This window comes from Morone saxatilis, unplaced genomic scaffold, assembly GCF_004916995.1.
Source record: "Morone saxatilis isolate NCDOM2014 unplaced genomic scaffold, NCSU_SB_2.0 Contig11, whole genome shotgun sequence".
Classification (NCBI taxonomy): domain Eukaryota; kingdom Metazoa; phylum Chordata; class Actinopteri; family Moronidae; genus Morone; species Morone saxatilis.
Genome location: NW_023339663.1, coordinates 10,655,807 through 10,667,709, shown reverse-complemented (window position 1 = coordinate 10,667,709; position 11,903 = coordinate 10,655,807). Strand labels below are relative to the sequence as shown.

The 11,903-nt window shown below is 41.0% G+C and overlaps 1 protein-coding gene across 1 annotated transcript in view; it reads left to right on the top strand.

Moving 5' to 3' along the window:
• Nucleotides 1–2,205: 2,205 nt before the first annotated feature.
• Nucleotides 2,206–11,903, top strand: part of rasa3 (RAS p21 protein activator 3) — a gene marked incomplete at its 5' end in the record, with an annotated part of 40,956 nt that continues 31,258 nt past the window's right edge. The window contains 1 exon segment of the mRNA XM_035651856.1: nucleotides 2,206–2,480. Coding sequence (XP_035507749.1) covers nucleotides 2,426–2,480 — 55 coding nt within the window.

Below are 11,903 nucleotides of genomic sequence, written 5' to 3'. Positions count from 1 at the left end.
TGTTTCCAGGTTATCGTTTGCTCTGCCTGTCTGTCACCAAGACAGTTTGATAAGAGTTTGCTGGTGATTCAGTTTAGACTCTAGACCAAAGCTGATGTTTGTTGACTTTCCCTTTGAAAGATTTCAGACACATTTCAGGTTTTAAAGCGAATTATTCTACACAATGGAGTAAGGCAAATCTATGGTTGTTTACACCCTGCAAAGCTCAGGTCATGGGAATAGCAGGAGATCATTTGCTCCACAACAACAACAGTATAAAATTGTTCTGTTGCTGTTTGCATCTGCAGTTCATTTCATGTAGGAAGCAATCTGTGGAGATCCAATAGAGTCAGGCCCATACTGCTGCATGTGGGGCCCATGAAGGGGGAATACCACTCAGTGAACTGCCACAGATGATGCATTGCCAATTCTCAGAGAGGGAGAGTGCAAATAAAATGCTGATGTATAGGAGCACGGTGAGCTAGCTTTGCCAACAGCTACAATTATATGTTTTAAATCATTTAACATTATGAACTAGTTCTGGTCAATTCAGAGTCTAGCCATCTTTGTGATGTTGTAGTCCTGTATTAATGGGGATTAATGCCAATAAGAAGGACGAAGAGGGGAAATAGGGTCATCTGCAACAATAATCATGCTATTTTTAAGGGTATTTGGTAGTCAAATATTTCAACATGAAGACTCTGGACAGGTCTGTTGTTGGCCACTGTTGTTTGGCAGTGGATGGGACTTGGCACATGGTCATTTGATGTTTTTTTTTAGCTGCTGCCAAAGTTAGGAAATGTGAAGTTGCTTGTGGGACTATTTATTTTACTATTAAGTGGTGAGATTAATTTTTTATTATAAATCAAAGACAACATAACTCATAACTGTACATACTGAGTTTTGACAGAGAGGCAAAGAAAATACATCAGGTAAATCGGAACTATGACAACGCCTACCTTGCTTTCAAGTTCACTGTTCGTATCGGTAGTTTGAGTCATTTAGTATTTTTTATTTGCACATCCAGTACTCATGAGAAACGTGTGAATATCCCTTTCATATTATAGATAACAGCTTGTTTTGTTTCTAGTTTTCCTAATGTTGTTATTGATTCATTCAAATTAAACTGGGGAATGCAGGACTATGTACAGGGGGCATTTATTTTGACCTCCAAAGATGGTATGAATAAAAAACTAGTGGAACAGAGGCTGAATCCACATGTCCACACTCAGACTTGTGCAATTGGCTATTGTGGCCCTTTGTTTTTTTTTCTGTAATGTTCCTGAAGTGCTTACATGGTCTACACAAGTGCATCAGTGCATACGAGCTACACAAGAACAAATTCATGTGTCCTTCTGGAGTATGTCAACATAAAATCTTATCATGAGTGTTAACCACCATGTTTGTTTACTGTGGTCCTGAAATCGCTCTAATTAGCTCTATATGACCCCCTTGAGGACTGATGTTTACTCCACTGAGTATGTTGAGCAGGGTTGCTTTGTGCCGGCTGAGTAGGCGTCATTTGCATTCGTGTACTTGCAACTTGGACCATGTTGGTACCGTAAGACCTCAGTCATTTTAAGAGATATGACCAATGCAGAGATCTTGAGCCTGTTATAGCCTACATCATCACAACCTAACCTATCTTTTTATTGTGTTCAAACAGAGAACAACACAACACACAATATCCCCCTATTCCAGACAGCCATACAACACAACACAAAAAAGTTAAAAATAAATATAAAATACAGAGAAATAACTGAATGCTCGAATCATCAGCGAGTGTGGTGGTATCTCTGATCTGGGCTACCATAGAAACAACAACAACATCAACATGGTTGCCTCCACAGAAGGCGACCTGCAGTGTCTGTAGATAAGAAATGGCTCATTCTAAGGTAACAAAAACCCAGTGATTGATACATTCTGGTGATTATGCTCTAATGAAAACATAGTTATCAGTATTATCTCTGCCAATAGATCCTTCTAAATGTCACACACTGGACCTGGAGAATCATGCATTATTGCAAATGATGTTTACTTACTTATTGGGAAGTTGCTCAGTAATTGTTGTTATGCATATTACTATTATTATTATTTTTATCATTATTATTTGTCAAGAAGAGTGTCTCGGACTTGGAAACTACTTCCTCTTTCTCTTTGTGGCACAGATCACCCTCCATACCCCTGTGTGGGCGGTGTTGTATGGAGCCACACCTCCACTGGCGCCGCCGCTGCTGCTGCTGCTGCTGCGGGACTGAAGCTGTATCTGCTCGCTTGTTCTCAACCAGTCAGCAGCAGCAGTGGTCGGACCGGAGTATGATCGCTGTCCGGAGAGCATAGATGTGCAAAACCCCTGGAATATCCGTGCGCTGGAGAGGCCAGAACCGACCACCGTGGAGGACTGTCTTTATCTAGTCGTCAAAAGGGAAAGAGCCACGGGGAAAGCATGGCGGTAGAAGAGGAAGGTCTCCGGGTTTTCCAGAGCGTTAAAATAAAAATAGGTAAGAAGAAAAAATCCCTACCCCCAGTCTGAGCGCCTCAATGGATGGCTCCATATTAACGGGCCAGGCAGGCAAGGCAGGCGGTGCGGGCTGGAGACTGGAAAGGGGGGGCACAGATCTGTCTTGTTCCTGCTGTTATTGTAATTCAAATCACACGCTTTCCTCTCAGCGCACAGACTGTAAACCACAAATTGTAAAACTGAAAATGTAAAAGAGTGGAAACGTGGAGAGATTCAAAGACTTGTGGGAAATTATGGGAATTTGGCAGCTGGCATAAGAAACCAGTGTTAAGAGGTCTACATATGAAGTGATCCGAACAGGCTGTGCGACATAAAGGCTGCACAACTGCATACATCCAGATGCTTTTTCTGGACAATTCAGATCAAATAGATATTTATTACACCTTAGCTGCGACCACCCATTCATGTTATTGCGACCCCCCCCCTCTTCTCTCTCTGCCCCCCTCCAAACAGCTTCATGCTTAACTGTCTAGCTATTGATTGTTAGCCCAGATTTCTATATTTAGATATGTAGCTGGTCTCCAGTGGGTACCCTCGGTTTGTAGGAGACATGTGGTGCATGCATATCTTGTGAATGGAGCCATGAGTACAGTTCGTAATGGAGGATTTAGTGGAGAGGAAGAGTGTTTTTATGCAATTCAGAAATTGGCATGCCTGTACAAGAAGTGGATTTCCCTGATCTTGAGTAAAACTGTGGTAAATAAATAATGGAAAGTGAGCCTAACGTATTATTATTATTACATAAAATAATGAAAGTAATATTCAAAATAAGAGAGAAAAACAAAGTCACCATGAGCTAACTTTTACAAAACTTTTGCCATGTACAGTATTAAAGTCAGGTTTTCAGCTAATCAGTATTTTCATTATTGATTCTTTTCTTAATCTGTGAATTAATTGGATGTACAAAATGTCAGAAAGAAGTGAACAACACCAATCACAATTTCCCAGAGCCCGAGCTAACGTCTTCAGATAGTCTGTCTTGTCCAACCAGCAGTCGAAAACAGATTTTAAATGTATACAAAACCAACAAAAACTGCAAATCTTCATATCTGAATAGCTGGAATCAGAGAATTTGCACAAATTAGCTGTTTTGTCAATAGACTGATTAAGTGATTATTCGACCAATTGTTTCTGGTTTTATTATAGCAAACATTATGTTAATTTTGTTTGGGGAAGAAGTCTAAAATGCCGCAGTCTCGCCTGTCTGACAGCATCATACTTTTTCCCTTTTAACATCAAGACATTCAAACAACCATTTCCCCTGTGCGCTCTGACCGTTATCTTGGGTCAATACAGGAAGTTTGGGGCCATCTTCTCTCATTTTGAGCTGGCACCTTATTCATCCTGGCTGTGCTGTCCGGTTTGTTTTGACTCCAAACCTGCGACAGAAGGGATGAGCAGAGGGGGAAAAAAATGACAACAAACACGCCAACATATTGTAGTGCTGTGTGATGATGCCAGCCTGCATTGGACAAAAACACTCTGGTGGCCATTTTTTTTTTCAGTTGAGCTGACGTACAAAGTTAGGCTGTATTTTTAAGCTCCTTATATATATATATATATACTGCTCCTTGCTAAAATTGGCTGCAGTGTCCCTGGGAAGCAGCTGGAGAGAGAACCACTCTGACTCGAGTTTATTAAATAGCTCAGCCCCTGTGAGATAATATGCTCAGACCTGTAACTCCAGGGAGAGTTGTACAGTAATGAAAGACCTTGTTAGATTGCTGCATTTTCTGAATGAGTGTTCAGTCAGCCAGCAGCGTCGAGTTCCCGTGACTGAACGCTGAATGACTGGACAATGTCTTGCCATTACAAATGTCTTTCCTAAATACAATCCTGCTTACTCAGATGCTGGGCTGTTTGTAAAAATAGCAATACAATAAGTACAACGAGTGTAAGTTTAACTCTTAAATGTTAGGCAAGTAAATGTACAGAAGTATCATGACCAAAATGTAATTAAAGTTTTAAAAGTAAACGTACTGAATGCCGAAAAATGCCCCCTGTGAGTGTTATATACTATAATATTATATATTACAGAATCACGACTAATGCAGTAACATGTAAGTAGCATTTTACTGTTGTACTTGGTTAAATCAGATTACTTTAAATGGTTTTATACCTAAAATCTTATTTAGTAGAGCTGCAATGATTAGTGGATTGTTTAAAGGTCCAGTGTGTAAGGAGCTATTGGCAGAAATGGAATATAATAGTCATAGGTATGTTTTTATTAGTGCATAATCACCTGAATATAGGAATCGTTGTGTTTTCGTTACCTTAGAATGAGCTGTTTGTATCTGTCATTTGTCAAATACAGATGCGAGCGGTGTTCAGTTAGTTGCAATCTGCAGCTTCACCGCTAGATGTTACTGAATGCTACACACTAGTTGTTTAAGTCATTTCTCAAGCAAAAATGCTGTTTTCAGCCTCTCATATATGATTATTTTCAGCTTCTCATAGTCTCCTGTGTTTTAGAGGTTTTAGACTACTGGCTGAACTATTTGACTCTGACTCAGAGATACTCGAATGGACATTTTCTGACATTTTATTGACTAAACAACTCAAGTAATCGATTAATCAAGAAATTATTGGCAGAATAATAGATAATAAAAGTAATTGTTATTTGCAAGCATAGTAACTAGTATATTTACAGTTGTCAGATAAATGTTGTTAAGTAGAAGTATAAAGTATAAAATCTAAAAATGTAAGGAAAGTACAAGTAACTGACATTTGTAATTAAGTACAGTACTCGAGTGACAGGACTTTGTTACATTCTTCCACCGGCAAAATGACGTCATGTCACCTAGAAACAAGCTACATCAATATGCCATGTCTTGTTATTTACCGTTTACTGGTGTTCATGAGGAACATTTAAGTTGTCATCACTTCCCAGCCTGGACTCTTGAGTTTCCTCAGTCCTTCTTCTTCTGTAACAGTGACGACAGCTGAGTTTACACTGTCTTGTTACCTAGCAGCAGTCATACTCGATGTCAGTCTGATCCCCACAGAGCTCTTCTCCTGGTAATGTCTATGTAACCCTTGCATCACATTGTTTTTTTATCAAAGTCTTGTCCTTTGGCATGAGACTGCGGCTGGCTGATGACTCAGAGCTGAAAATCTGCCACATATTTGTAGAAGAGAGAGAGAGAGAGAGGGGAGACTCATTATTGACTCTTCTCAGTTTCCTGGAGGAACACATGGATTTCGGAAACTGAACGGGGCTACTGGGCCCAAGTCCGTACTGTCTGGGGAACACAGGAAACAGAAAACTACCCCCAATTCACTTCCTGATTGGCTGGAATAGACTACAAAAGAATTGTGTTTTTTCCTGCATGGCAACAAGCTAATGCGAAGCAGATGTAGTGAGACACAGAGCGAGGGACAGAGGTGGTGTCTCTCATACAGGAGCAGGCTGTGCTTCATCTGTCAGCGACTGTGTCTCTGTCGGTGCTCAGAGAGACGGGAATTCTCAGCGGCACAGCTGGAGTTGGGACTCTGCACTAATTAACAACAACATATGTGCATTTGACTGCTCTGCCACTGCTAAAAACATAGTTTGACGAAGTTTGGGGCTGATTCAGAACACTGGAAAACACATCAAACCATATCTTGGCACAAATGACTGTACACAAAGAAGTTCAAAGAAGTGTGTAAAAAGAAATGACTTTAACATCTTAAATCCACCTACCAGTAGGTTAGAAATTACAAGCTCATTCTTTGCAGCCAAACTTTGCTCAAACCCCCAGAACATAAAGGTATCCTGTGGCGTTCTTGGCCACTAGGTGTTCCATGGAGCAATGTTTGGGTCCCCGTTTTTTTTATTTGTATTGTACAGACGCACAAGAAGGCAAACACACGGGCAGTGTAGTTCACAGGACAGCTAACTAGCTAGCTAGCATTCTGCTAACATTAGCTAACTTAAGATGCGACTTTATATATATTTCACTTTTATCTTTTAACCATCTTCAAATTTCAGTTGTCTTTTCAACATAGCATATGTAGCATATCTAAGTACAGGAAAGGAGGAAGTTGGCTGAGGGTCCCGACCGAGGCTTGTTCGGCTGTCATTAGAGCACAGAGCAAAAAGGGAAGGAATTTACCAAGGAGTATTTCTCACTATGAGCGACCACTTTCACATTACACTTAAGTCATTTTTAGTCTTCTTTAATGTAAAAACATGGATTACTGCAGCTTTAAAGATATACTTATGGGAAAATAAAAGGATTAACTTGACGTTCAGGGTTACAGGAAATGTATTTTGTATCGGAGGAATGAAATATAAATCAAATAAACAAATGTGTTGTGGTTGGTGCATTTGCAAAACACTTCAGATCCTTCCAGAGCTCAATCTGTGACTGGTACCAGGTGATGTGGCCAAGGAGAGGTTATTGGCTTGGCCTGAGAGTTGATCTCCACTGAACACGGCACCCTTTGGTATCAATTCTCCTCATAAGCTACTCAACCTGCACTGCTGGGGCTCGAAGGTGTTGCTGCAGCACAGTTGTGTTACTATTTAACAGTGTTGTAATTGTACAAGTGTAATTTTGGAAGCGGGAATGGGCGGCTGAATGCAGGCAGCTCAGGCTGGATGACTTGGGCCTGGGTGAACCTGGAAGGAAAAGTTGGTTTATAGTGACAGAGGCCCCCCTCCTTCCCCTTGACAGCTGGCCAACAGAGGTTCCCAAACTTCCTCCTGTCCAGACTGAATAGGAGACATGGAGTGACGGGGAAAGGGAGGGGAGGAATGTTTTAGAAACGCTTTGTCTGCGTGAAGGACTCCCGCTCTTATTTAGGTGAAGAGTTCAGGTCCCACAGTTTGTTAAGAAAAATAAGCTTCATATTAGGCTATGATTACATTATGTTCGTAAGAAGTTTTCCATTTGGTCCAAGACGGCTGGCTCTGTGGGAAGTAGTTTGCTGTAAACACGTGTGTTGACTGTTTAGACGGAGGCTGTGTTTCGGTCCAGGCAGCTTTAGGCTGGTGGAATAATCCGGGTTGGGTACAGCAGCTCTCCCTGCACTCTGTAATGTGGTGTCCACGAGAACACAGTACTAGGAATAGTGGGGAAGTATTGCCGCAGGCCCAGCATGCAGGGTCAGCAGAGGTAAATAAAGGGTTGGAGAGAGCACCAAGTGTGCCACTCCTTCAGGATGTCCTTTAGAAGTCAACTCGATACCTCCCTGGGATGACCTCTACCTGCTTACAATGACATAAACATGAAAACATTCCCCGCGCTGTACAGTCGAGGTAGAAAGTGTCAAGAAGCGCCGGAAACAGCCACCATATTGTATTCTTAAAGTGGTTAAAAACTTCTGTAGCTAATGGCTCCACACACACACACACACACGCTGATAAAAGCAGGTTTTGCAACAGTGTTACTCTCCTCTGGCAACACAAGCAATGTCGACTTGCCACATACAGGGACTTACGCCCAACTCACTCTCTCTTTCCTGTGCTTGCAAAAGATACCATATCTTCTCACCATTGTGGACGCCAAGCCTGTTTGTGAGTGTAAGTGTATGTAGGGGAGGCTTGTCCTCATTTTTACATGTTATTCTAGAAGTAAACAAACACAAACTATTCTGAGAATTATGTAAATGGCTATGGAACCTGGAGGGAGTGTTGAGGTTAACCTGTGTCTTCTTCCTATGCTTAACTCCTCAGGTTTCCGGCCATCAGCTGATTTTAAAGCTGATTCTCCCTGTAGTGTAACTCCACTGCATTATGCCCTTTTGTGTGCATGTTTGTGGTTGTGTATTTTTGTTTGACTCAAGTTTTCCATTGAGACTAACGAATGTGTTTGAACATTAGCTCTAGACAGAGAGTGAGTTTGATCAGTAACTGAACTACTGGTTTATCCCAGAGACTGTGGTGTGCAGCACAGCCAGTCTGTAAACTCCAATTTTTTCCACGCTGTTCCTTCAGCACAGAACACCTCAGCTAGTTTCAGTGTGAGTTAATTTATCTCAGTGGACAATTTCTGACAGCCAGCATTGTATTTAGAGGAAGAAACTGCTGCTGCTGTGTCCAGGTACTAAACAATACCAGCTGTTAAATAAGAGAAATCAAGTACTGACACTGACATTGGATGCATAAATTATTATTTCTCAATGTGTTCTCAACTAGTTGGTAAATCAGTCAATGGACTGAAAATGATTACATTTATTATTGAAGTTGCTGACTCATCTGTGTTACAACTACACTAGATTTGTTCAAACCAAGAGAACATTATTCTAAAGTGTAGTCAAGACCGCAAACATTATAAAGATGCTTAAATAGGTTGGGCTAAAATGTAGCAGAGATGTTTCTAAATGACATAATTAATACCATTTAGTGTTATAGTGGGTTTGAATGTGTTTCAGTATTAGAGATGTAAACATAGTTTCAAATAAGTATGAAAAAAGCAGATTGAGTGTGTACTGTATGTGTGACATTATGTCATGTTGTCAAACAGGGTGGGCTCTTTTTTTATCTGACCTTTAAGGTACTTGTAGTGATACTCCACCCAAACTCTATCTTTTCTATCAAACATTCAGCCCATGTAAGCTTAAAAGGTGTAAAAAGTTTTATCCTCTATCATATTGTGTTTTCGCTATCCTCAAAGCTGTGACGTGCTGCCTGAAGCTGTGTCTTTAGGAACCTACTTGGACAGTGTAGACGTGAGTTATGCTGCAGTGGTGGTTTGCTGAGACATTTTTAGATGTTGGGCTTCAAGATTAACTATGTGTGGCTACCTGTTGGTGATGGTGTTTGACATCAATCTAATATTCATTTCTGTGGTGAGTGAGGCCTCTTGACAAGTGCTCATGTTGGATTAGTTGCAGTCAATGCACAAATACAAATATTTGCTTCCATCTGCACATTTTCTTATCATAGAACTAATTATTTAGGGGGGTTTTGGCTGTTGTAAGCTAATGGCTCTGGAGAAAGAGCTTTGCATAGCAGCGGCGCCCTAAAAAATACACTGTAGAGTTGCATTATGGGGAAGTATGATTGCAGCGGCGTACCATTTATCATACAGTGTACATTTGCTTATCTACGGTATTGAATTAATCTGTATTAGTTATTAAAACATTTATATAATAATTTGTAAAATTAGAATATATACACGTTTGTTGAACCAAAAAGACTGTCTGTTTTAATTCCTTGTGTCACTGTAGCTGATAATTATAATAATTGTGTAATACTGTATACAGTGAAACGGTTATCATACTGTGAAAATCTCCTACCGTTGCAGCCTGAATGGGAAGTGTTGGATTCAGTGTTTGGGAATGTGGCTGTGACTGTCTTATTGTCTGCTGCTTTGATTTTGACCACTCTTGTTCTCACAAGTGCCCCAACTTTATAAAAAGTGCCAAACTAAATCACAGAAGAAACCCTTCACTTGACTTTGGTATCTGAACACTGTTAATGAGTGTTGTCTGTGTTTTTGACATTTGAGTAAATCAGTAATGAAGAAATTAAGTGGCAGACAGTCTGTAGTTTCAATAATGGAATATTTTACAGTGGGTTCAAAGCCACTGCTGTGAATATCTACAAAGTAAGCACCGGTCTGAGTGTGTGTGTGGGGGTGTTATGTTTTTATGTTTAGTCATTTTCAGAAAGACGGTAATGATTTACAGTTTTGTTTCGGTTCTTGTTTTGATTCCCAACTTAGCTTCAAAGGAACTGAGTATTTACTGTGGGATAATAAATTCTGTTCTTATAAGTTTCAGTCCTTCTTTCCATTCTCACGGTGTGTCCCTGTCTGTCTCTCTCACACACAAACACACACATACACACACACACAGGGGTAACTGGGTTGTTCACTGCTTTTAAACTACATCTTGGATCCAGTTGAAATTCCTTTCTCTTCATCTCATTTCCTGTTGTAGCTTTCTCTGAAGCTAACTGCTCTCCAGTTTTCTGACTAAATTCTCTCTCTCTCTCTCTCTCTCTCCTCCTCCCTCTCTCTCTCTCTCACTCTCACTCTCTGCAGTTTCTCCTCTCTCACCCTTGATGGAGTACACTGCTCTCTATTTTTCTCAGTAACCCCCCCACCCCACACCCCCACCCCACCCTTCCTCCCCTCCTCTCCTTAAAGCCTGTGGTTTCCCAGGCCTGCTAGTCAAGCGCGCAGGCCACCTGAAAGCATTCACGCCTGTGTATCCTCGAATTGTTCATGTCAGAGAAGATTAAGAATAACGAGAGGAGCGGTGCCTCTGTAACTGTACACACAAGAGTGGCGACTGGAAAGCCAGTCGACAGAGAAGAAGAGAACACCACACGTTCGCTGCATCCATTACGTTGCTTCACTGCCTGTGCTTTTTTTCCTCATTTCTTTTGTCTCATTTTCTTCACTTCATCTGCAGGAATTAAGTGGGGCCCCATTCACCTTTTTTGGAAGTGTTCGATCTGCTCCTGTTCGCTCTCCACACTCTTGTTGTTCCTGTCATCGTTATTTCTCTACAGTTCTGCTCAATGCCCCGTGTTTCGCGTGCACACCACACAGCAGTCACACACACGTGCCAAGAGTGTGGTTCCTTTTTTTTTTGCTCCAGATACTAGGGCAAGACATATTCTCCAGGGCAGCTGCAGTGGTGCTTGAATGAAAAGAGAAAGCTGCTGGTGTTGTTTTTTTAATATAATTTTGTGCTTTTTTGAATCTTGAGCAGAGAAAACACACCTCTGGAGGAAGTAAAAGAGGGAGGAATGAAAAAAAAAACAGGAAGCAACCAGAAAATAGAGGGAAAGTGATAATCAGGTTAAAGCTAATTTTGAAAAAGGAAAACGAAAGCGACATAAGGGTGATAAGCAAAGAAATAAAGGGGGGGGGGGGGTAAAGACAAAAATGAAATGAGGAAACGGTAGCAGCATGGAACAAGGATGGGAAGAAAGTTAGAGAGAAAAGATAAGAGGAGACCACCAACCGTGTTTGAGTGGGCATGTTACTGGAAAAGGCCTAGCTGTTAACAGACTCACTCCTCTATCAACATAAACACACCAAATATACAAAACGAAAATTACTCGCACCGCTCACTGTTGTTGTGGTAAGGCTTTTAACTGAAACTGAAAAGACGAGACAGGTGTCCATCACTTCCTTCTCCCACTAAACAGGAAGCTGCAAGACGTCAAGCCCCTGCAACTGTGGGGCTGATGCGTCTGGAGACCGTTAAGCGGCGGTTTGCAATCTTTTTCCCGCCCAACAAGCATTTTAGACTTCAATGCAGGCAACGCGCACGTTTCAGTTTAGTCAAGTGCAGAATCAACAATCAGAACGCTTGCTTGTGTATTTCACGACAGTGAAACATTTGTTTTGAGTTGACTTTTTTTTTTTTTTTGTCAAGAACTATGTTATCCATTGCATAATATTGCAGTTGGAAGCGCATTGTTCTGACAACCTTTCCAAGTGATGCATTCAGGTTC